General features: G+C 32.2%; 1 protein-coding gene across 1 annotated transcript in view; it reads left to right on the forward strand.

Annotated features, from left to right (window-relative positions):
• Window positions 1–1106: 1106 nt before the first annotated feature.
• LOC118185622 (ATP-dependent 6-phosphofructokinase-like) overlaps window positions 1107–27901 on the forward strand; it is a 116680-nt gene continuing 89885 nt past the window's right edge. The window contains exons 1-3 of the mRNA XM_035355510.2: window positions 1107–1235; window positions 1340–1540; window positions 10616–10767. Of these exons, the coding sequence (XP_035211401.1) occupies window positions 1363–1540; window positions 10616–10767 (330 nt within the window). The 5' untranslated portion in view covers window positions 1107–1235; window positions 1340–1362. The remainder of the gene's footprint in view (window positions 1236–1339; window positions 1541–10615; window positions 10768–27901) is intronic.

Below are 27901 nucleotides of genomic sequence, written 5' to 3' on the forward strand. Positions count from 1 at the left end.
CTTCTGAAATGCTCGTAATTCTAGACGAAAAAAATTATTTTGTGATAGGCTCGCGCGTGTTCAGGCTAGAATAGTGTCTGTTGTTAGTGGAATGTCGTTCACATACAAATGGAAAAATGTAGCTGTGAGTAGTGACTCCTGGGCTACACCGGTTAAAAAAAGCACGGCGGAAAGAGTATGCAATAGAGATGCGAAGAACAAAATTTTTACCTATCAGGGAAGACTTGATGATGTTTGTGATGTTGCCTGGGAATCCTCGGATGATTAATTTGTGTACGAGGCCGCTCATCCAGACCCCGTTGAAAATTCTGGCTGTATCAAAAGAGTTCCATGGTAAATTTCTTTTCTTGCAGACTTTCAGATATGTGTTCAACAATACGGGACAGACATACCCAGCATAGGTACAGGTAGAGAGCCTAGCCTTACTGTATCAAGCATCCTTGGGCGAAAATATTTGCAACGTTCCTGCCTAAAATCCAAAAATAACGAAAGCGTGATAAAATGTTTTGCAAATTTTATTTTGGTTGTCTGAAAACTGTCTTGATTGTTTGGTGCAATGATCCCCTACATTCATCGTTCTGGACGGTCACTCTACCTCGAGCAACTTTCCATCGTATTCACTAGACTTGGCTCCAAAATGACTTCTTTTTATTTCAAGAACTGGTACATCATGTAGTTCACGGTAGCAGTATCAACGATGCTTTGAAGGATACCGTTCAGTAATAGTTTAGAGGCTGAGACAAAACGTTTTTTTCTGCTGATGCTTAACCAATCGAAAGTTGCTAAATGCGTTGAAGTCATGTAAAATAATGTAAGAAATAAGAAAATTTTAGACATTTATCTTATACTACTGTGTCAGGCTTTAAACATAGTGAACGCCCGTATGATTACAGGTTACGAACAATTATGATTGATTTATGATTTCCTATTAAGCAAGCATATCTGTAGCATTTATTAAAAAAGTAATAATGTTATCATTTATATCAGAACTACGGGACGTCTAGAAGATGACAAAAAATATACCCTTCTGTATGATCAGCCGAGCAAGAAATGCTCTTGTCAATGACAGAGCGCTACCAAAACCTCCTTGAGCGCTACCAGCTACTGCTAAATCGGTAGTTACGCGATAACTGAAAACCGCGCAGATCTTGAAAGGTCGTGAAGGACAAGTTGTCTGCTCTTTCTATTTCTTGTGTTTATATTCGTTCCGCTTGTCTACTGAATGTTTATTTCTAGTTTGTATTTTTAATATTTATCCATTTTTTACTGTGTAGAGTTCCATACATTTTGACGTAAAATGTAAGTATAATATTATAAATTATTTTTCATTCGATATAAGGAACTCACTAAAAGAAACCGAAAATGACCGATCGCTACTCAAGAGCAGACACTGGAGCAATGTTGTCCCCTGATAATGATGAGAATAAAATCAAGCCTTTTCCCCAAAGTAGAGAAGGAAAGACTGTCCAGAGAGGTTCCTTCAGTGATAATAAAAAGAGTCGTGCCATCGGAGTATTCACAAGTGGAGGAGATTCACAAGGTAAGAAGCAGGTTGTTGTTAACAACACTTTGTGTTTATTTGCATACTTTCCAATTGATAGTAACTCCTGAGTGGACTTTTCGAAATAGAGTTCTAAATGTCTCAACAGCAGCTAAATTGTGCTACTAATATTTTATTGATTAATTTCTGAAAAATTTCAATGCTGAAATAATTTGATTTCTTGGCAAATAGTTACCCTGAAAAATGAAGATGGACTGTGAATAAAACTGTTGATTTCATGACCACACATAGGTCTCTCTTCTTCAGAAAAATTCTTCCGAGCGATTTTTTTTTTTTTTTTTTTTTTTTTATAGGAAGAAAAAATTTTTGTACTTGAAGAGGGACTGGGGTAAAAATATATTTATGGTTTACCCCTTGGTGAAAATTGTCGATTTTTGGCATGGACTCGTGGATGAATATGTGCAATTCTTTTACTTGTTATTTTGGCTTTGCGTAGCGGCGATTTTTGTGCCTAAAATTGCCACTACACAAAGTCAAAGAATTGCGCAAACTCGGTATCCATGTACACATCAACCTATTTTCACTTAAAAAATAATCAGAGAATTCTACACTAGAGCCAAAAAAGAAAAAAAGAAAATTCATCTTATAGCATTTAAGCACTACACAAAGGAATCATCCACTTACCTTATTTAGAAATTTCCGTGTCTTCAGTCGGTAGCATGCAAAATTTCTTAATGCCATCCAAAAACTTTCCTCACACCATGTTCCTTTTCTAATGGAATGCTTTATATGTTGAGCATTTGAACCTTTCTTGCAACAAACCCATTCAAAGCCATCTAAACAATCTTTACATTCAACCATACATATTTCATTCTTACAAACAGGACACTTATAATTCCGTTGAATTACATCAAACAAAGTTTCTTTTCTTCTGTCCTTAACCACTTCAAAAGAAAACACTTTCCTCTTTCTTATTCTATATCACCAAACACCCACTTGACGACCGGCAGCCATTTTACGATGCACAGCGTACAATGTGTGACATACTTCCTAATTGACAGCTAAGAAATATTTTCCCATCAGTCAAATTCACCACAGTCACTCAACCAATCACTTTCATAATAGGGTTTCCATAATATTCAGCTACTACTACTACTATTATAAATAAAACAACAATTATAAATAAAACAACAACAATTCAGCTACTATTATAAATAAAACAACAACTTGCCGATAATGCAAGGGGTACACTTAAATATTGGCTAACCTGGACAGGTGTCTGACCACCCTTAAAATTGACAGAACTTTATATAAATCTATACCAGTCTAAGGCTGCTCTTTTTTTTTAATGTGATTAAAATTTCATATTGGCGTGTTTCTCTTTAATTAAATTTAAAAAATGGCTCTCGCATGGTAAATGGTAAAGCCTTTATTTTATAGCGTTATATAGTAATTGGCACGCTATTTAATATTATAATCCTCTATGCTTAGTTTTTTTTTAAAGTTTTTATGTGAAAAAGGGAGTGGGTGTATAAATATTATTTCTTATACACATGATCATTGCTTTTTATGTCAGAAGTCAGTTTATCTCAGTTTTTGAAGAAAGGTTTTTGGAAATACTTAATTTTGGGTAAAATCCTAGGGAGAGCCCACAGCCTTGGCGACAAACTAGGAAAGTGAATAATCACCCACTGCTTTGCGCATTTCTCAAAATCGCCAACGTGAAAATAACGAGTCAAAGAATTGCACAAACTTGGTATCCAGGTACACATCAACTTATTTTCACTTAAAAAAAATTCCTAGAATTGCACAAACTTGGCATGGAAAAAATGGATGTCAGCATATTTTTTTTTTTTTTTTAATCCTAAGCCCAACCGTGGCACTTCTGCCATTAAGCGACAAGCAGCCCTGTAAAATGAAGAAGAATAAAAAATGAGAATTAAAACTAGTATTAAAAGAATTGTCATTAAGAAACTTTAAAACAATGGGCAGTTGAGATGGTCGCCACCCATGTCACCCTGATGACATTAAAGGGCAACAAGCTGAATTCTTGATTCCAATGCGACATAAATGCCTTTGTAAATAATCATGTCCAGTTAGCATTCGAAAACAAGCACTCCAACAGATCAATGCAAAGAATTGGGAATTTTATTCTTTTTGTTAAGCAGGATGTTCTACCTCTTACCCACAGCTGCATCTCTATATAAGAACATTCTATTATTCTTGATTTTATTGTTTACAATCCTTTTAGCCATCTTCTGTATACACAGAAAAATTGAATGAAAAAGGTTTATAGGTTAGTATAGGTTACTCTGAACCTTCTTTATTTACACTAGATGGTGCTTATTTTAGTCACGTTTAGTTTTTAAAGACCCACATTTTTCAAAGAAATCTCCCAATTTTTTTTAAATATATAAAAGAAATTGTTTGAAAAAATATTTCTATGTTATTTTCTTGGCTTAATCTCCTTATCTATATCAGTTTTAAATTTTTACCTTGAAATCTTGCCTAAAATCAAATGGTAACATCAGATGTGTCCAGAGTAGGATCACTGAGAGACTGGGACAAGAGCAACCAATTGTATTTTTGTTTCACTGCAGCTCACTGGTGGGCTCATTCACAATAGAAAGGTGGGTCCACATCTGTGTTTATTTCCAGTTTTCCTTTTTTTTTTTTTTTTTTTTTTTTTTTTTTAAGGGGAGGAGGTTTGGTTATCAACTATGAAATTGTTGGGGGGATTTTCTGAAGGTCAGGGGTAATTTTATTAGTTAGCTGTTTGGTTTTTTACTTGAGCAGTTTCTTTTTCTTTTTCACTTTCATTTAAGGAAGTTGTGTTAGCGCTATGTTTTAATAGTTTTTGACAGACATTTAATTTTATTTTATAATTTAAATTTTCTAATTGTAGATATAATATTAGTTCATTTCTTCCTGATTATGAATTATTTTGTGGTACTTACAGAAAATCCTTTCAACCATTTTTACGTATTAAAGAAAAGACGGAAAACTATGTGATTTTTCGCCAAAAATGGAAAAGTCTACTTCAAACACGCAGGCTTGGTGTAACCTTGATTGCACGTGTTAGTTATTATTTTTGAGTAAAGACTCCCTTTTTTCCTCTATCGTGCATTCTCGAAAAAAATTATTAAAATTTGGGACCTGCCTACTACAGAAGAGCATGCTGCTGAATATTTCCAAAGTTATGGAATCTAACCGGCCTAAAAAAAAATGTGTTAATGGCCACAAAATGGAGCCTTATTTAAAACCTGAGGAGCATTGCTATGACAACGTTAAGGCTTGTGTGAAGCGAGTGTCATTTTGAAAGAGAACATGGTTCAAGGGAAAACCTAGCGAAAATAATTGCTTTTACAGTATATCTCCTTATTGAAAAATAATGGAAATTTTTAATGAAAATTAAATATAAATAAATGATAATATAATAAATTTTAAAGAAAATAAGAATAGAACATTTTTTCTTGTATTTAGTAAATGAATTTTTTTGGGGGGGGGGGTTTGGTGCAATTGTCGCCATCTCTTGTAGTCGATGGGATTTTCCATAAGTACCTATTTTGAAAATGGATCAGAGAGAGAGCTGACCATTTCTGAAGCACTGAATGTGCTACATGAATTGCCTTTAGATAGTGAATCTGATATGGATCCTGGTACATGTGCAAAACATGAAATGTTGGGTTGGGCTGTTTTAAAGGTGGTGTCACTTTCTTCGAAATGTACCCCCATGAAGAAAAAATGGACGAAAGTGTAAATATGAAATCTAAATAATGTAAATATCACATACCCAAGTTGCATTTTTTTCACTTATATGCATGTAATCATCATATTACCAAGAAGAGCTTTTTTTGGGGGGGGGGTCGAATAGCAGGCCTCCCCATTGTACACCCTGGATAATGCTAAATCTGCTACAATATTCAGAATCTAATGTTTTTTAATCATAGGCAAAATCTTTTACTCTATCATGCACTTCCCAGCAATGACTCTCTACCATTCTTTTTTTTTTTTTTTTTATTATTATTTGTCAAAATTCTATCTTTAAAAGGTAGTGAAAAGGTTGATGTTACGCAAAGGCAGAGGAGAATAAGGCTGAGTCATTAGAGAACCAGCTATAGCAAGTCTATCAGCCTGGTCATTACCAAAAATGACACAGTGGCTCGGAATCCATTGGAGAGCGATGTTTTTTCTAGAATTCCTAAGTTCAAAAAGCCTTGCTCTACAAGTAGGGATATGTGCATTTTCATCGTATTTTGAATTCACAAGTGACAGTATAGCAGCTTGAAAATCAATGAGAAATACAATATTGGGATCAGGAATGTCTTTCAATTTATCAGTTGCAAATTATATTGCGGCTATCTCTCCATCAAAATTGTCACAGTATTTTCCAACAGGATACCTAATACCGAAAGTATTTGAATAAGCTCCAGCACCGGCATTTGTTATAGCGCCGTCTGCCGAACCATCAGTGTGCACATGCAGCCAATCCTCAGGAGGGTACCTACTATATATAGTAGCCAGAGGATAAAATTAGCACTTTGCATAAAATATAAAGTTAAGCCCCCCTTAAAAAATACAAAACAAGCAATTAACATAGATCTGTCTTTTTTAAAGCAAAAGAAATCCTCCCCCTCTTTTTTTAAAAGCCTAAATTTAATTTTGCTTATTAAAAATTTTGAGTTCTCATGGTGAATCTTATGTTGAGAGTAGTGATTGTACTTTGTAAAATTTTTGTACTTGTTTCCTTTCTGATGGTTTGAGAATTTTTCATTGTGTAATTCATTTCTGGAGATTTGAGATTCCCCTTCTGAAACTCTCAAGTCTATGAAAAAAATAGGTAAGAAAAGACCCGTGTAAATAATTGAAAGGAAAAAAAAAAAAAAAATGCTCAAAATGAAAACTGATGACATTTGTTTTTTTTATTTAATCTGTAGTTAAAAAAGGAATAATAGCATTTGTTTTCTCATTGCTGATCATTTTTTTGAAGATTATCTTTCCATACACATAAAGAACTTATTGATTTATCCGCTAGACGAGCCACAAAATTTCCTGTAATGTAGGAATATCTCTTGAACCAAGTCATTATTCTTGATTTTCAAATTCTGTAATGTATTTCTGCTATAAAGTTTTCTTCTGACTTTCTTATCAGTACATTATGATGTACATCAAAACAAAATCTCATGGTTGTAATAAAATTTTGTTTCAACATAGCTACTGTAACATCACTCAGATTTTTATACCCTTCTATAGTTCATTTAGTTATGTTTAACAAAAGTGTATATTCATTATGAAAAATAACGTACTGTAAGGACAAAAACTAATTAAGATATTTAATTTAAAAATTTGGGATTTTTGGCTTATCTAACTGCATTGGTTAAAAAATAAATTAGAATAATTTTCCGTTTAATATTATTCAGTGATATTCTTTTCTGATTTATTAGTGGTAATATCCTTTCTTTATGTACGATGCATCAAAAGAACTTTGACTAAGTTAACATAAGTTTGATATAAGTGTTTTTTTTAAATGAGGCATATAAATATCTGCTAAATATAATTATAGGGACTAGAGGAAAGCTGTATGAAACTTTTCGTACTTTTATAATTTTTTTTTTTTTTTTAAATCTTTAAATGGCTTGGACTGGAAGTTTATATCTGCAGCTAGTGGTTACAAAAATAAAGGCCTCATAAGGATTTTTACAGGGGAAAAAAAAATTCTGTATATGGGAAAACAGTATGTAAGGCTTCTGCTTCATAACATTGTTTTCTTTCAAGCATTTTATCTGAGGTGTAGCCTTATTGTGTAATACTTCAGAAAACAATACTCTTGTTTGGGGGAATGTAGGCTATGGGTGTGGTAATTTTAGTGAAGTTAAAAGCAGAACTTATTTTATTTATTTTCTTTATCTATGTTATATCTAAAAATTCTAGAGGTATTTTATGTTTTGGGTATTAGTCCAATCACTGAGGTATTCCATTTCGGGAGCATTTGACCAAATATGCTTCTAATTCTCGGATAGTTACTTTTCTTGGTGCCTGTTGTAAATTTTTCCCTAAATATAGCTGAATATTCCTAGCATAACATGAAACATTATGACGTAAAATTCAAAATTTTAAATCATAGTTTTCTGACTTATCACACATTTACTTGTGGAATGAACGCATCCCATTGAAAGCAGTAGGTTCATCCTTTTCTTGTGAAGATTTTATGATTACAAAGATTAAACAAATTTTGTACCTATTTAATCTCATAATTCACTTATGGTACTAAACATATCATTGAATCTCTTACCAAATTTCTCAGCTACTAAATCAAACGAGTCTAGTGTTCTCTGAGTTGCAAACACCTGTTTAGTACTTTCTCAGTCCACATTTGATGTGAAAGTTGCCTGAGCACACCTTTGCATAAATTTTGCCAGTTGTTGTCATGTGTCCAAGTAGATCTGATTCTATGTGTCTGGTTTGGCAGTTCACGATAAGCTTTTGGATATTGATCTGTGACTTGACGAGCTTTTTGTGCAATATCACATTGATGTGTGGTATCCCACTGATGTGTGACAGGACTGAAATTGGTAGAAGTTAAGGGAACGTGCTGTGGCATGGATTCCAGCTGATGCTAATGCATATCCAAGGAAGCTTGATCCTGTATGTCCTGAATGATGGCCCATAAGGAGCCTAATGATGTTAATGCATGGATCCTTTAGATGCTCAATGAGACCTGTGCTGCAACATTGCCATTGATTGAAACTGGGAAGATGGTGAGCAACCATGTTCCTTTATCTGTTCTTTCCTCACTTGTACCATGTATTGTCATTCTGGAACTAAGTATGAACCATTAGATTGCTGCATCATTTTAATGTTTCTGAGCACAATCCAGAGGTCGAAGACCGAACATTCTTTGATCTCGCTATGGCCTTTGGTAATTTGGGAGATCCTAGTTTCAAAGAAGGTGTCTAAAGTAGTTAATTTTTTCTTTTTCTTCTGGATGGACTTACAGTAGTGCATGGTTATATCATTGAAATAATCAGTCACTCTGTTCATCTCAGCTTGATTAGGATATTGTTGCTTGTTTGCAGTGGTGTAGCCGGAGGCAGGCGGTCTACCACAGGGGGCACATTTTTCACTTCGATTTTCTAAGCATGTAAAGAATGGTGAGATTCTGAACTGCATCCTGAATCAAATTGACGGGGAAAAATAGCTTTTACTTCAGGTATGCTTATTATACTTTTTTTATTTTTATGAAACTTTTGAATGGAAATTATGAATATCAACTAAATTATAATCATGGTAACTTTTATAATAAAAAGTTCCTTATCAAGAGAGAAGTATTTTAAGAGTTTTTTCCATTATTGCTGGGGAAAACAAAACAGGAACATGGGAAGGTGGCCCTTTGAATTTTTGCAATTAATTCTAAAATACAGTCTCCAAAACAAAGTTCCAAGTGTTGTTATCATATTGCAAACTTTTCTCACACTTGCTGTAAGCATTGGTATTTATGGAAAGAGTTTCTAAATAGAAATAATTTAGAAAGTATTTTAAAACTATAAATGCTTATTTTGCATTCAAGAATCTTTCTCTACTCTCTAAATTACAACTGGAGCAATCAAGAAGAAGGTTGTCATTGAGGATTTTGAGGACAGAAAAACAAGCAATGTAATATTATAATTTTAAAATGTCGGAATTAAAATTTTACTTCAAAAATAAACATACAGTTTAAATTAATTTTGTTTAGTCATTTTGACATTTGTTTCTATATCAAGAGAGGCAGCAAAATCAAGGACTGCATCAGGCAGCAGAAGCTCGAGCTATGCTGTTGCTTGTTTATGGCCTAGATCTTTTCTCGCTACCTGGATTCTAGACCTAGTTAAGACATAGACCATTTGTGTTCTATTCTACTTCACCAGATGAAGCTTCCTTCCAGGTTTCCTCATGTTCCTCTCCAGATAGAGATAGCAGTTTTTTGTTGGTAATATAATGTTAAGAAACGTGTTTTCTAACCTGCCGATTTGCTAGTCATTATTGTTTATGTTTAGACGCATCGTGTGTTATCAGCCCTACCTAAGCAGAAAATGAAATGAAGCAATTTTAATTCACGTTTAATGTGTCAATAATGTGACTAATGTGTGAATAATGTGTGCAAATTGAGCAGAGTTTGCTATGTGGAACTTTTTTCTGGCCCTGTATATATTCATTGTGTCAAGAGTCACTATATTTTAATTTTTAATTCCATATAGGTAGTTACTTTTATTTTGTAGCCCTCCTATTGGCATGATGGTAGTGAAGCTGTTTGTCATAGCCTTGGGCAGACGTTCGAATCCTGGAGAAGGCATTGATATTTGGAAGTGTAACAGTGTCTTTGTGACATGGGGTACATAAACACTGTTGAGACACAAGTCTTCTCAAGAGATTGATTTAAGGAGAAAATGGCAAGGAGACTCTCAGACCCTTTCGTAATGGGATTTTCTTTGAAACTGGGATGATGCTGGGTGTGTTCACACTATCACATATAAAGTGCCCAAAGGGTAAGCCATTGACAAATGCAAAGCCTACTCTCTTGGGCATAATATTCATGGACTTAATCTGATATTACTGTCAAATTTGTGAGATACATTCTGAACAAAAACAATATTGCTTTTATTTTGCAATTTGTGATTTGAGTAGTTGTAAAAATATGTGTATAGTTTTAATAGTTTTCTGAAGCTGTTGTAAAATGTAAGTACTGTACTGGTCCAAATGTACGATGGCCCTTCAGGTTGTGAAGAGGCATTACAAAAAAGAAAAGAAAAAAAAAATATGGGTTGGGGGCTTTCATATAAGACATTCTTTCATATGCATGTTTGATGTGTTCAAGTTCAACAAGAAAGTTAATTAAATGCTCTGAATATCATACTGTACATTAAAGCTAAAGAAATATTTTTTCAGTGTAAAAGTTAAAGTATTTTAATATATTTTTTAAATGTTTAAGGTCCGCTGATTAGATGAGTATGGTTTTCGAAATCCAATTTTATTTATCTTATTTTCAAAATCGTACGGAGCTGTATCGTTGTATTTGGGCCAATACAGTATATTTTGATATTTAGCACATTATGAATTATGAACCAAATTTTATTGAAGGTATGAATGCAGCTGTCCGTGCAGTGGTGCGCATGGGCATGTATATGGGTGCCAAAGTATTTTTCATTAAAGAAGGTTACCAAGGTATGGTTGATGGAGATGATTATATTGAAGAAGCAACCTGGGTTAGTGTTTCTGGAATCATACATAAAGTAAGTAAATTTTTTCCCCCCCTCTGTGCAAAATAGTCATTTTAAAAAGCTAAAGATGAAGCATATAAATATTATTTAAGCAAGGTCAGTGGGAGTAACCAAAATTTCATCATTTGTGCTGTGATCTGAAGAAATGAACCACATTTTTAAAAACACTTTTCCTTCATACATCTCATTGTGAAATGTGTTTTTCAGATATGTTGCTGTTCTTAAGTATAACAGTGAGTTAAAAAAAATTAAGCATGAACAGGTATGACTAAAAAAAATTTTAAGCATAAACAGGTGTGACTCTTGATATAGGGAACACAAGCAATGGCCTAGGGGGCCAATTTTTGGGGAGTTTCTGTAAGTTTTTCTTACAAGTGATGTGTAAATAAAGATATATTTTATTTTTAGTTCTTAATATGTCTAATTTATATGAATACAAACTACATTTATTGCATGGAGTGCCAAAGATGCTGGTGTCATGCCTGAAAATAAATTATAAAAAATATATTCTGAAAAGTTGCAAATAAACTTATATTACTAAATATCAAATGGCTAGCATGTCGCGCAGCTGCATCATAGATCTGGGGTTCGATCCCCAGGCTGGATAAGGTTGACTCAGCCTTTCATCCCTTGAGTGTGTCGATAAAATAATACCAAGTTCACTTGGGGGCTAAACATCTGGGGTCCTGTCACAAGCTGACCACTTGTCCGAAGCATATGCTGAAGCACCTTGGGCCCAAGGTCAAGAAAACAGAAAAAGGGCACTGCAGGCCGTGGCCCACTTGGGCTGTTGCGCCACTGAGTTTAGTTTTACTAAATATTAGTCAAGGGTCCTAACAGGGAACATATAAGATACAGGATCTCAGCAATAGGAGCTTCAATTGCTCACAAAAATGGCCAGCTTCTCTGTTGTTGTTGTTGTAGCTGCATCTAAAATTTGTTCTTGGAAGTTTTGAATTTAAGTCACAGTTAAAAAGGAAATAATAGCCTAAAACAATAATTTTAATGTCTGCCGAATTTTTTCATGTAAAGTTATGGAACTTTACCAGTAGTCTGGTTATCAAATCTTTATGAGATAGAAGAACATTAAAGGATGATGATCCAGTACTCTCATAGTAACTTAGATGTTTAAAAAAAAAATTCAGTAATCTCAATCTTATAAGCAAATTTACTCTGAATTTTGCTTAGAAAATAAAAAAAAAATCAGAATATTCTGTAGTTGGGTTAAATAATAGAAGTGTATCTGCATACTTCTTCTAAAACTTGAAATTAAAAGAGAAGAAAGGAGTAATATATCAAAGCTTTATTAAAGTCAGGGAGGAATTTAAGATGTAAAAAATGACTGAGTAATATTTATATAATAGAATATAAAATACTTCGTTTTCTTTGTTAATCAAAAGTGATTTGCTAGCAAATTTATTTTGTAATGTTTTCTGAAATGTCATAACCATACTTATGAATGAATTTTTAATTTATTTCTAAAAATTAGAAAACTTGATAAATTCCTTTCCATGTCGCTATACACTGATGAGCCAAAACACAAAAACCCCACATTTTTCGATGAACTCATCTGGATGACTTTAGGACATGTGATTAAGTGGGAATGGTATTCAACTGCTGCTGGAGAAGGCAAGAAATCATTCTTGCACTTTTACGAGTGAGGGAAAAGGCTGCTGATCTAAACGAATTTGATAGTGGGCAAATTGTAATGGCCCGAAGACTCGGAAAGAGTATCTCCGAAACTGCACAACTAGTAGGTTTAATAATAATTAAATAGGTATTAAATAGCATTTGACTTTCTCTGAACATTTCTGAAAGGGAATAAAATAAGTTTTTTTTTTTTTTTTTTTTTTTTTTTTTTTTTTAAAAATTATTATTTAAAACTTGTAACTGAGTTATTATAAAATGTAAAGGGAATAATTCTTTTAATTATACTTATGAGATTTTTTTTTTCCCCTTCATTTCAACAATACATATTCCAAAACTCTTTATTACGTTCTTAAGTGCGCATCTCATAGCATTTGCTTTACAATACCTTTTAACAGATTGCTTTCCAATACGAACAATTCTTGCTTAAATAGTTTTATAACGTATTTGTCAACAGGATTTCAATTTATGTTTACAATTCAATATTAAGGTTATTATATATTTAGACAACATTTATAATCATTATAAATTAGATACATTTAATCATTAGATTTCTTCATAGTACTTTCACAGTTGTTTATAAGTGAATAAATTCTTCATTTCAAATACATTTATAAATAATTTAATGAATATTTAAGTATTTTGTCAAAGGCAGATACATGCTTTTTGCAAGCACATGCATAAATACCCATACATATTTCCTATTTATCATTTCCAGCATGTGCAAATCTTTAATTTCTGTGCATTCACTATATTTTTCGTGTAAAGTAATTCACACTAATTTAGCATACACCTGAAAGTTTTACATAAAAAATATATATGAATATAATTTGAATGAAAATTATAAGTATTATTTTTAATACCCACTCAAAGGTCAGTTTTTCTTCAAAATTCCTCCACGATGGCATCTCTCTCTTTAGGCAGATAGCCCTTGCATGCGTTACTCTATTTAATAAAAACTTAATCTGACCTATGTGCCTAATTACAAATATTTTAACATACATAATTTTATATTTACATTTAACCATCAAGTTTCAAACTTTTCAAATCTTCTAGAAAATAAATTTTGGCAGATCTGTTTTAGCAATTTTCTTAAAATCTATATTTTTGTAGTGCAACAGCTTAGAATTTTATAAAACAAATTCATAATCAAAATCGCTGTTGTTAGTTATCGAAAAATAACCAAGATGTGATTTTTGCGTAAATGTCAGTAAACTATACAAATTGCTATTATCCATCACACTATGAATGTTTCTTTCATGCGAGAGTGTCCCTTTTTCGATTTCTATGGAACTGTCGTGTGTCGAAATACTATCAGAATCTTGTCAAGCGAGCTTCTGAATGTAAACAAAGAACACCCCATCTGGTGACCCAAGCTACAAAGCAGTGCTTCACTTCTAGCGCAGAATGGCCCCTCCTCCTTTTCCTACCTCCATGCACTTGTTATAGCAGGTCATGTACAGGCTGGTGGTGGTGGTATTATGCTTTGAGGGATGTTTCTGTGGGTGGCTGAGGGACCCTTGGTTGGGATAGACCATGAAAGCTGCGGACTATCAGAACATAATTTCGAATCAGTTACAGCCTTACATAGCGCCTTGCCTTCATAGCTGGAAATGAAATCTTCCAGCAAGACAACACCTAATGTCACAAAGCTCGAACTGTGTTGGAGTGCTTTGCTTGAAAAAAATTGGTTATAATCTCTTTACTGTGAATCATGAGTACAGTTTTGTAGATCCAACAATGGGTGTTCAAATTCAAAATGTGAAAAGAATGTGGGGTTTAGCCAATTGGTTCATTAATAATAGTAAGTAATAATTAATAATAGTAAGTAATAATAGTAATAAGTGGTAATAGTCATTCATATTTAGGTCTGATATTCTCATTCCAGTATAGATTGGTTAATTAAAGGAGACTGAAATTTTATTAATGTAAACAGCAACAACGTTTTCATCAAAGATAGTCCTCCATTTAAAGTCTGGCTTAGTGATAAATTTTTTAACTTTTTCATTATTCCAACATAATCTTGCATCAAATCCGTTCCTAATGTTTTCCATTGTTTTTCCAAACACGGAATTATTCATCAGTTTATAGAAGTCTTTATCAAAATCATTACTAGGTTTAGTTCTCATTTCTGTATATTTCTCTAACTAAGAGTCTGTTTAAATTCCAACAAACACTCTATGAACCTTTTCTAATTTTAAATGCACTTTCAAATACAGCACAAAGTCTCTAATCCGGATGTCCATTATCCGGAATGATCTATAATCCGGACCTCAAAGCCACAAACTTGTGCATGCGCGTTTGATGCGTGTGTCTGCTATGTATGTACGTAAAGCCAGTAAAGCGTTTACCCATGCGCACTTCCAATATTGAAGAAAGTAACAGAGAACATTATTGAAAATGAAAAAATTTCGATTGACAAGTTAGTCGGTATTCTTGACACAGCAGTTACAGGACTTGAACAGTGGAACTTTGTAACTGAACAAGAATTTATGTCGGTTTATAGAATTAAAGAGAAAGTATTAGCACAAAAAACGAAGCAACTTAAACAACTTACATTGATAGAAATGTTTACTAAAGTAAACAAATAAATATTAAGCTTTTTTTTTTTGTAAATTTTGATACCCTTTAGATCATAATTGCTCTTTATTTCATAAATTACGTTTTCATATTTTTAATTGTATTATTTCTGCATGTCATCTTACCAGATTTAAATTGATGATCTATAATCTGGAAAAAACCCTAATCCGGAATCGCCGAAGTTCCGACGAGTCCGGATTACAGACTTTGTACTGTATTAAGTTTTTCCATAATGAACAATATATTGTTGTTTATCATATAAAGTTTTCAGTAATTTAGCATGTCTACAGCTGTCTGGAGTTCTGATATCTGGGCTAAAGGCACACCTGAATGTTTATCATGTAGTTCTTTTCGATATTTTAAACAATTTTCTAAAACATATCCAATATCTGAACCATTTATTTTATTAAGCCAGTCATCACTGATGCTGCATTTAAGTCCACTATATAATAGATATTGACTCATAGCCCATCCATACAAATTATTGGCATCTAAATTAAATACCTTAGATGCTTTACTTTTATCATAATTTTTCATATATTTATTACTTACTCTTCCATACCTATTATGGAAGCTATCCCTCCTGTCGTTTTTTTTTTTTTTTTTTCCCCCTCAACATTAAAATCGTGTCATAATCATGCAATAATTCCAATTCAATATTAGTGATTTTTAGCATTGTTTTACAAGCTAATCCTGGTGCTGTAAAGTACCATGAATCCAAGTCGAATATTTATGTGTATAATCTCTAAAGTTTTTAAAGCTATCTACCAATATTAATACACCAATTTGACAAATAAATCTATATATTTACCCAAATTTTTATTCTCAGACTCATTTTTTTCCACTTGCCTATATTCTTCAGCAGAACATTTACTTTCATTTAATATATCATCAAAGTTTTGTATGGATATGGTTTAGATATTTTTTGGGGAGATGGCAGTTTTGTTTCTTTATATCTTTCTTCAGAATCCATGTAGTCATAGAAATAAATACCTTCTTGTGTAATTAGACTTTAATTTTTCACCAGAATAAAATCTTAAACTTTCTCCAAATGTTCCCAGTCTAAGAGTTAGCGATAAATGATATAAATTTAAATGAATGTATAAACCTCAATTTCATTCTTCTGATTTTTTTACCAAAAGATAGATGTGATAAATTGCAAATATTATGTGCTGGTCCTGTATCTTTTTCTAGTTAAATGACAATGACTTTTCATTTATCATTTGAAGCATCAGGTGTGATTTCCCATTAACATATAAGACAAACATTTGTACTTTTGTAATGCTCTTCATCTTACTGTACTAAGTTCCTAAAGTCTTTTTATTTCTTATTTTCTCATCAATAAATTCTTCAGTTTCTCAAACATCATTTGCTGACATTAATAAAAATTTATAAACTGCCTCAGCTTCTCTGTAAATAACAGGTGGTTTATAAAACTCGTATACATATTTAATCTAGTAACTAAAAATAAACCTGTATGTTTTTGGTATTTCATTATGTAAAAGTTTGTTAGATCTAGTCTATAAGTACTGGTATCCCTCCTATTAGACAGTAGATAGGTTCCTAGAAAATGTCGTGTTGAGTGAAACCGGTTTGTACGAGGCCGAGTCTGTACAGAAAGGGGGCATTCCAAAAACCTATTAAAACCAAGTATTTTTTTTTAATTTTACATAAATAACTTTAATTATTATTAAAAATATAAATGTATATACAACACAAAACAAGAAATATTATTTAACACAGCTTTAATTCAATTAATTTCTTTGTCGTCATTGCTCAGTATAATCAACCGAGAACGTCTTTTCGGTGGAATGAGATCTTTCATTTTCAGAATTTTTTCTTCATTTAAAGTTTTGGTATCTTCTTCCCTCTTTAAAAAAATCTGCAATTTTACTTTGCTTACTAGTTCTTGCCAGGTCATTGTAAATTTCTCGATATGGAGCTAGACAGTTTTGCTGCTTCCTTTTGAATGTTCGGCTTCTGTCAGCGGAAGGGGCTGCATTCAAGAAAAATGACTCGAGATTTTCAGCTAAGCTTAGGCCTTCTTTTAGTTTATTTACTGTTAAATTATTAACTGCACAATCTTCATCAGTGCTAGTGTTCTCAGAATTGATTTGATTTACAGCTTCAGATGACATTTCCATTTAATTTACTTTATCAGTTTCTTCCACTAATAAATCTTGAACATCCTCAATAGCCATATCCAGAAAGCCTTCATGTCTGATTGACTTAACAAGTTCTGATATGCCACTAGTTTCGTTTTCTGACAATTCATGCACGTTTTCTATTTCAACTGAAGAGTGCTGTATCTTCTTCCAACACGCATGTAACGTTGATGTTTTCAGTTCTTTCAGCGACAATGATGTGATGTTGATACAGTGCTTGATTGAAAATTTCTTCCAAGCTTCCATTACATTAATTTATTTTGAATCAATTACATCTAAAATCCACTGTAATGCTCTTCTTATGTAATATATTTTGAAGGTGGTGTATTTAATTATGGCAAAGCACACTAGGGCTATCTGCCTAAGAGGAGGGATGCCTTTCATGGAGGACTTTCTAAGGGAAACTGCCTCGTATACACGTTACACATGGGGAAAACCACGAAAACACCCATGCAGCCAGCCTGTTCGCGGGATTCGAACCTCGGACCGAACTACCAGTGTTCAGCGACTTTACCGCTCGGCCGCTGGTGGGCTATTTTAAAGGTATAAATATACCTTGGTCCAATGTTTCGAGTAACGAAGTAGTGTTAGGTGTTAGGAACAGTATTTTGACGTTGGGATGATTCAAATCTTGTTGGTGACATGGAGCATTATCTAATTGTAATTGCGCCTTGAATCTCAAATTTTTCTGCCTTAACCCGGCGGAAGTCGCACCAAGAAAAGTTACTAGAGTGGGCACGTGGGTATCACATACCCCAATATTTAAAATATGATAAAAATAGTATTATTTAGTTTAAATTTTTTTTTTTGTTCTCTTGTGTTATAAATACATGAATAATAATTGGGTTTCAAAAAATTAATTTCCAAAATAATCTTAGAGTTAAAATTAAGATAAATGAAAATAATAAAAAAATAAACATCATGCCTCTAAGTTTCATTGCATCTCTAATATACCATGCTTATTTTATTTCTTCACACTTTGAACGAAATACATTCATGTGTTCTTGGCACAGAATGTTTTCACATTTTAAACATTGCATTGACGTTCTTCTGTCCATGGCACGAGAGCAAAAAATTTATCACATCTTTCATATTTAGTTGTTTCGAATTTCATGTATTCATTTTAATTCTTCGTCGAAACTTCTGCTTTTGTTTTGCATGCAGTACGTCAATTTCTTGGAAAAGTATTAATCTCTGATCTTTGTTCAATACTTTTTTTCATTAATTGTAATGCTAAGTCCTTCAAAAACAGACTTCTGTTTCTGGTTGGTGGATTAGCAGTTGAATGTAATATAATTCAAGCATTTATTACAGCAACATTCAGTGCAGGAAAGAAAATTACCATTGGCCACCTCCTTGTTATTCTGGCAATTGAATAAATGGCTGACATTTCATCCCCCATATCCACTGCTCCTTTAGTCATATTATTAAAACATATAATTCCTGACGTTTTATTTTCTCCAATAGTATCATCTATAATATGATCGTTATATAATGTTGAAAGCATAAGAATAGTTTTTCCTTTTTTAGGAACATCAGGAATTAATGTTTTATCTTTTTCAAAACCAAAACATTGTAGAAAATATTCTTAGTTTCATCTTCAGTTTCCGAAATGCAATCTTCATCGCTTTCAAATATTTCTAATAAATCTCACAAGCGTTGCATCTCCAGTTCATATGGACTCATTCTTTTTACCATAATGCAGTTAGAAATTTTTAAGAATTTAATGTCAAGTACTTTAAAATCACTTGCGAGTAGAAATATTTACTGTTACACTCTAAAAATAAATTTCTGAACTAAATATTCAGTCAGAAAAACACTTACACGGACAGGCGCGTGGGGTATGTCATACCCCAGTTCCAACAAAATACCGATAAATCTTTTTCTGAAACACACAGGCAAAGAAAAAGCAGTTCTGAAAGTCAACCACAACTAGAAACTCAGCTACTGAATGCAGCACAGAATTTCAGTTTTACAAATTAGGAATATTCCACTTTTATGTAGGAGTGGGGTATGATACACCCCACGCGCTTTCCCGCGGGTTAATAAATCAGAATGATAAGTATTATAAAAATGTGAAGGAAAACGTTTTACGTTCTTGTATATAGGGAATAGAAGGCACATATTTATCGATTAAAGAAGTAATTCTCAACCACAGTGCTGCATCACATTGATATACCGCGAGATTCTTGAACGTATAGCACCAAACTTTACAAATATTGTTGTGCAGGTTCTAGTACTACTATTGGTTTTAAAGGGACATGAAGGACCTTAGTCTCTGGTTCAGTTGACTTCTGGATATTTAAAGACTCTCATAGTTTCCCGTTGTACTAAAACATTCTCAACTTGTATCTAGTGTGAAAACTATGAAGCCATTGCACAACATATACATAGTAATATTGCCTTGGTGTGTTAATGCCTGTTGAAGAGACCTAATTTAGTGTTGGAAGTCAATCTGATCTGATTCAGATCAAAGGAATTAGTAAGAAGAACCTGAAACAGAATTAACTGATACAAAATTTCATGAAAGTGAAAGGCATCCTAGTTAAAAAATAAAACTCAAATCTTAAGAATTTGATCAGTGCTGGTTTGACGAAAGGTCAGTTAGCAAAGAAATTGGATATTCTTGTGACAACACTAGAAATGGTTGTTTATGATTGAAAAAAAGGTGAAGAAAGAGCAGAAATTTGTGGACAGTCCACTTCAAACAAACTATGCATTCAGGATAGAAAGTTTCCTGTGGTTGAAGTCATTTTGCAAAAATTTTTCATTTAGTGTCATGCATCCAATATTCCAGTGAATGGCCCCATGTTAATCAAGAAGTCAAATGAAATAGTACTTCAACTGAGTATGATGGAAGTTTGCTTTTCAACTGGATGGCTTCATAATAAAACTGTGGCATGGAATCTCCTGTCATATAATAAAGAATCAAAAAGCATTCCGTGTGAGTTGATTGAAGAGTGGTTAAAGGATTTATCCAGCAAAATAGATGGACCTGAATTAAAAGACATACTTAATGTCAATGAAACTGCTCTTTTCTTTAAACATATGTCCGTAACTTTCAAAGGTGAGCAGTATCATAGAATTTAGCAAAGCAAAGGTCTTGTTGTTTCACTTTGTGTAAATGCTGATGGTATGGAAAAAATGACTCTTTTAGTTACAGGTAAGTAACAAAACCAAGGTTCTTCACACGTGTTAAATCTCTCTGACATAAGAATATAAAAGCAAACAAGAAGGCATGGATGACTACAGACAATTTTACAGAATGGTTCAAGAAAATATAGAAAATTAGAGGAGACAAAACCTCAGAATTTTACTTTTTATGGATCAGTGTATCGCTCAACCTCTAATGGAATATTTCTGGCAAAATGCAATAGCTGTTTTCTTCCCATCAAATTGGACTAATGTTGTACAAGCTTTAAGTCTGGGTTTCATTAAAAATTTTGAAAATATTCTATAGTCAAAGGTATAATCAAATAGCCTTTCAAAACATAAATACCAGAAGTACACAGAACAAATTTAATATTCTTGAGATTATTAATAAGAATTCGCCTGCCTGAACTGAAGTGAAACCACAAACAATTAAAAATTGCTTAAAATTGCAATTTTCAGACTCAGAATCAAGGGGAAAAAAAAAGTGTTGACAATAAAAATGATGATGATGAAACTGGATTATAAATGAAGAAGCCTGGAAACTACAGGGTTTTGACATTACAATCGAGGAATATGTAAACTGTAATGTCAGACTTATGCACAGTTGAAAAACTGACTGATAACGTATTACCCAAATGAACATTTAAGTACCAGAAATGAAGGAATATTCCCCCAACTTTCTTTGCAAAATGTTATTTACTCCATTGACATCCTCAGAAATTTCTTTGTGTGTAATAATGCATGTGAGAAAACATATTTAGAACTGAATTCGATTCATAGTGCTTTGCCTAAATTCATGATCTGAAGACACATCAGACAACAATTAGAGCTTTTTTTTTTTTTTTTTTTTATAAATGTTAGACTTTGAAATTTTCTTGGGAAAAAATTATCTTATTCAAGATAATAATTGAAATAAAGGTACAGCCTTTTTCTTCCCCTGTTTTATGTAACTACATAAATTTGCATTCTTATGATTGTAAAAATATTATATTTGTATTAATATCACTTTTAAAATATTAATTATTAAGAAGTTGTTTAATTTGTTTGAAATATTAATATTAATTATTTACTTAAAATTAATTTTGAATTTGTTTTAACATAGTTAATATTTTAAACAAATTGAAAGAACTATAATAAAATTGTGTAATATCAGTAGTAGATTATTAGTATCAAACTGTGGAGCTAATGTAGATATATTTAGCATCATAAATTGAAATTTCCTTTATATGTCTTCCTCATTAATATGTCGTTTGTGAATGGCTCCTTGAAAGATGTATAAATGATGTTCCACTGCATTTAATTTCTGCAAGTGTCTGATACATTTTCTATAAATTTATCTGGTTCGTTAATCAGTTCATCATTGGCATAATCAGAAAAGGCATCAAAATCACTTGACCTCAACACTACTTTATTGCATGTTTTACATCAACGCTCTTTAAAATCATCTTCATTTTTATACATACTAAAACAATTGTAAATTTACTTTTACTTCATTAACTTTCATACTATTTGAAAATCTTTCAGTCACTTATTTCTTTGACTTTCTAAATATTCAAGAGGAATCATAATGTTGTTTTTATTTCTAATTCTTCATGTTTCCAATTTTGATTTATAAGTGGTGTAACATGAGAGCCAAATTTTAATGCTTTTTCTCAGTGGTAGTGCCTCCTATTTTTAAACACTTGTTGTTAATCAAACTCAATCCATTAACAAATGTTACATGCTCATTCCTAATGGGAGAACCGTCTCATAATGGAAACCATCTGAAGACAGGAAACAATCATATGAACTATTGAGCAAAAATTCTGTTTTCGTATTATTGTCCTTCACATCAATGTTCTGTTGTTTTTTAATTTTTTATATTCATAACTCTTTATATATCTTAATTGTAATAACAATTCATAGTATTCAGATCATAAACCTTTCCCATTTATTTAGAAATAAAATATATCTTCTATATTTTTAAAATCTTTACTTGTCATATAGACTGTATCTCTCAGTTTATCATGAATAACAGATTTAAATTTTTTTTTAATGTGCTTTGCCAATCTCAATTAAAATATCTTTCAAAAACATTCTTCCTTGAATTTTTTTACTCTTTTTATAATATGTATGATAATTTATGTATGTAGAAGAAAACCTTAAAGTAAATTATAATTTTTCCCTCTAAAAATTCCCTTTTTTCATTTTTTGATTCAAATAATCAATTGTATTTCACCTCTTGCTTGCTCAAGTTTAATAACCAATTCTTTTGATTTGTTAACTATTTTATAATTTTATGGTAATTTTCATTTTCATAGTAATGCTCCTAACTTCATGTTTTATTTTTAAAAATGTAGGCTTATCAAACATTTCTACAATTTGACTGCCTAGTGGTAGGTATTTGTTTGTATACAAAAGAATAGCATCCAGTCTTTTATTATTGATTAAAACTGGTTGGCAACATGGCAGTGAATGTAGATATTGTTATTTCCATTCATTATGTCACTGTATTATGTATATTGATCTTCTTCATAAATTTTACCTTCATATTCTAATATTTTGTGCAGTTTACTTACATCTATTTTATATAAGTTCAGTAATTTGATAGTATATCATTGCTCTTAGGATACGAAACTGAGTAGGCAGTTTATTGTTTCTCAAGTTTTAAACTCTGATCCTCCTAGTCTTATATTAAAGTTTTAAATAATGAAGAAATTAAAGGAAATTTTTTGAAAAAGAATTATTCAAAAATAGCTTTAAAAAAGGAGATATTAAGTATGATTAAAAAAAAAAAGAGGAAATTTATAAAACTGAGAAAATAACGAGAAAAGGAAATAAACTTTTTGTTAAATGGAAAGGCTGACCAGAAAGTTTTAATTCTTGGGTTGATGAAAAAACTCTTTTAAGATCCTCTTCAAAGTTCTGAATTGCCTTGTGATAAATTTGTTTTTTCTTTTAAAAACATTTTCCATTCTGCAAAATAGTATTATGATTTTAAGTATTTATATTTTTAACTTCATCAATTTTTAAGAATTTTTTATAATTCTGCAGTCTAATTCAAGTATTTCAGTTTTCTCAAATAAGTTTGTCCTCATCTTTTTATTTTAAAACCATCATGTTGTCATTTTCTTTTTCTTAAAAAAAAAGAAAAATTTCAGACATTTTTAATGCCTTTTTTTTTTTTTTTTTTTTTTTTTTTAAATTTGGATCTTCCTCAAATTATTTTAGCTCAAAAATTTTAATCTCCAATTTCTGCTTGTTTTAGGTACTTTCATATTAAAAAAAAAATGACATTTCTTTTTCGTCCTCATGCAATTATTTATTAGCTACTAATAGGTTATCACAAATTGAGAAGTTTGACAATTGAATTATTTTTAGCACAAAGAAAAAAGTGCACCAAACTAAATTCTTAAATTACTCCTTAAATTTCTTACCAAAATTTGGTATTGAATTTGAATCATAGAATTGAAACATGGAAAAAAAATGCCATGTCATTTCAGAAAAAGTCCAATTTTGTGTCAAAGTATATATATATCAGATTGGTTTGGTTAGGTTTGTTTAATTATGGCAAAGCACTTGAGGGCTATCTGCTTAAGAAGAAGGATGCCTTTGTGGAGAACTTTCTAAGGAAACCTGGCTTGTGTACACATATATGGGAAAAACCATGAAAATCCACATGCAGACAGTATGTTCGCCAGGATTCAAACCCCAGACCAAACTACCAGTGTGCAGTGACTTTACCCCTTGACCTACATATATTAGAACAAATCTATATATTAATCTAGTATATATCCCAAGTCATGCATTAGAGACGTGAAAATGCATGTTGAATTTCAGCAACTGGATGAATAGAAGGGAAGATATATAGAACTGTCCTCCGCCCCTTGTTTTTGTGTTGATGTACATCCAACAATTCTTCCTGTATATTTGTTTTTGGCAATTTTATGTTTGATATTCAAATATCTAACCATTTTAAAAAAAATATCATGAATGAGAAAACCTTTTACCAATCAGTTCAACTCTGGTGCTGGTATTCCTGTACAAACTGCAGCCATTTTTTTCAATGAATCCTTATGACCATGGGTACAACTGTCGATCATTTATTTCAGAGCCCATTTTGTGAGAAATTTCGATGCATATTTGTTTAGGGCAGCAATCCTCAACCGGTGCTAAGTGAAGAAAAAGAACAATCGATAATATTTCTTGTGATCGAACTGTAACTGAAGACTTAAAAACTAACACACTTGTCAACTTTGACTGAACTGAAAAGAAAGAAAGGCATTTCAAATAAAGCTATCAAATTTTATTGCCATTTTGCACAATCTATTTGTGTGAACAAGGATTTTCTTTCATGTTTTATTTAAAAAATAAATACAGAACAAAATTAAAAGTGCATCCTGATTTACGGTTAAAGCTAAGTGAAATTAAGACCAGACATAAAGAAATTGAACTCTCTTAAACAGGCCTAAATTTCACTCTAAATTTTACTTTTAAAGTAGTATAACTTGGATTTTGATAATTAAAATGAAAACCAATTTTTGTAATCTAATATTTTGAATGCGTGCATATTTAATTCAAATAGCGAGTACGGTTTGCAAATGGCAAAACATATGTATAATTTTTTAATATTTCTATTGAAAAATTGAAAAATAATAATTATAAAATGTAGTAGTACTAAAGTTTTTCCATTTTGTTTAGAAGGTACGCATTAGTCAAAAGGTTGAGAACCACTGGTTTAGGGCATTTACCTAGAACCTCTATAGTTTCTTTGGAAGGTGAATCATGTTATGTTAGCATGTGACTTACACCAACTTACATAGCTGATACGTAGTAGACTTTAACCAAGAGGCCTGCAAATAGTTTGTGAAAAATTTCTTCTATTTACCAGCAGTCATTTCTTCCCTTTTATAACTTTTAGCAATAAGTTTAAAGAAGTTATCTTTACTGGTTTCAAATTCTTAACTCCCCCCCCCCCCGTAATCATTTGTAATTCTTTTTTTCATTGAAAATTTAGGACACATTGAAAGCAGTGGCATAGCTAGGGTGGCGCAAGGGGGGACATCTGCCCCCGGGTGCAGCATCCAATGGACGCCAAATTGATGCTACGAAATTTTTTAATGAAATATTTCCCATTCTTAACACACAGAAAGCGGCGCAAATTCTTCAGTTGTCCCCAGGCGCTGGAAACTCTAGCTACGCTCCTGATTGAAAGTTGCCCTTGTAGTCTGATAAACATCTGAACTCTTTTGCTGCCTGCTGCACACAGACACATGCTGATGGTAGTATTATCTGATAGGCAGTCACCTATCCTGGCAGTAATTATGTTAAACATGTGACTTCCTTCTCTTTCTTTTACTTATATATGTAAATCAAATTATCTTCACTACATTTCAGACACCTGGAGGTATTAAAGCATATATTAGGTCCATGGTCAAATCTGGCATCTAAAACTTAGCCTTGACTATTGTAACTCAAGTTTCTTAAAACTCTTCAGCTGAATGAGAAACATATATCTTAAAGAATTTGTGTTCCCCCCCATTAGAAATTTCTGGAAAGAAAATGATTAGTAATTTTCCATATTTATCATAAGTCGTTGCAGAAGAGCTTGAATGAGAGTATGCTTTTCTACATGAAACATTTTTTGCCGTATGTAGCTAATGAAAGGGCTACTCACCTGTAAATAGGTACTTGTAAGTTTGAGAAAGTTGATAGCCTTATATATCTGGGCTCTGAGATTAACATTAATAACAACATTATACCTGAAGTTCAGAAGAGAATTAAAGCTGACAATAGATGCTTTCATGGATTAAAGAAATATTTAAAATAAAATTTAATTAGAAGGAAAACAAATTTATTAATTTATAAATGTCTAATCAGACCTCTACTCGCATACTCTTCAGAAACCTGTACAATGACACAAAAAGATTAAAATGCCCTTGGTATCTTTGAGCGGCAAATACTAAAAGCTATTTTTGGAGGAATACAAGTTGATGATGTTTGGCAGACGCTCAAATTTAGAACTTTACTGTACCTACAAAGAACTTGACATTGTGAAATGCATAAAAATTCAAAGGATTAAATGGGCTGGCCGCATTACTAGAATGAACAGGGAGTGCACAATGTAGAAGCCCACTGGAACAAGAACTAGGGTCCGACCCAACCTCAGATGGGTTGATTGCCTGGAAGGAGACCTCGTCATTTTCTGAGTGATTAACTGGAAAACCGTGGCCAAGAAAAGAGAGGCCTGGAAGAAAATTCTTCAGAAGGCCATGGCCCACCCTGGGCTGTTATGCCACTGAAGAAGGAAGGAAGCTAATAAAAGGACATCTAAAACTCCTGAGGAGTATAAATATTATGTAATGTACTGGTAGCGAGTCTTTCCATCAACTGATATCTAGGTGTGAGGAATAGGTAGTTGTCTGCTTTCCACCTAATGCTGAATTTCTGCAGTAGCTTCCTCATAACTTCCATTCAGCTAATTTTCTTTTCATGATCCTAATATATTATCCTGCAAAAATTTCAGTGTTTTCACGCACTTCTAGGTATGTAGCTATTTTGGTAGATGGAATTTATCTTTTACTTTTTGCATTACTGACATCTCCAAGGGGTTCTTATACTCCTTAACAGTCAAATCTTAATGTGATGTTTTTAGAATGTGTCACAGAAACCAATCTGTAATTACAATCTTCCTAGTTAACCGTCATAAAAGAATTTGTTGCATAATTGCAAATTTTTCTCCATCATTTTTGTTACCTGCATCTAATTCCTAGCAGTGCCTGAATTCCCAATCCTGTTAAATACTGTGATTAGTATCATCAATGCAGGATTGATATTAATATTCCTTTATATGTTAAATGTAACCTTTCAGCGTTAAACAAAGAATCATTGTATTGACAACTTGCTGACATCCCTCGTTATGTACATGTAAAAGCTGTATGCTACATGCTTTTTTTCACTGGCTGTAGGACAAGGATGTCAAGACTGAAAATGTACTTAATAATGTAATAATGTGACTTGACTTTCTGTTAATTCATGTTTTGAAATATATGTAGATATTAGTTTTCTTTCTATTCTTATGGATTTCATCTGATCACTGTTTAATTTTAATGATTCTGTTGATGTTTGGGTTAATAACCTCTGACATCATACAGAAAAGGAGGTAACAAGTAGTTATAGCAAATGTAAATTCAATGTAATCTTACATTGGCATGGATTATTTTAATGAAATAGTCACTATAACTAATGTTGGCTATATAAATGTACTGTATAAATGGGTGATAATTTTCAATTTTAGACAGCATCATGACAAAATTCTGGTATTTTGCATGTTTCAATGGAAAATAAGCCAAGAATTGCATCTGAGGAGATTGTGGAGAGGCGTACTGAAAACTCATCTACATTTCACCAATTATAGAAACTTGATTCAGTTCTAAGTTCAATACGCCTCATTGTGGGGCAGAATAAAATAGGCTGATTATATCTGCAATCATTTTTTGTCAGATGCTAAAACAAGAGCTATTTTTAAGTTAGATTTTTAAAGGTTTTGAAAAGTGTATCCTGTGCGAGAAAATAGAATGAAAGTAGAGCTGTAAACAAGCAGATGAAATTGTAGAATACAG

Source organism: Stegodyphus dumicola, chromosome X2 (assembly GCF_044657685.1).
Source record: "Stegodyphus dumicola isolate Sdum_Otavi_A_Nest chromosome X2, ASM4465768v1".
Classification (NCBI taxonomy): Eukaryota; Metazoa; Arthropoda; class Arachnida; order Araneae; family Eresidae; genus Stegodyphus; species Stegodyphus dumicola.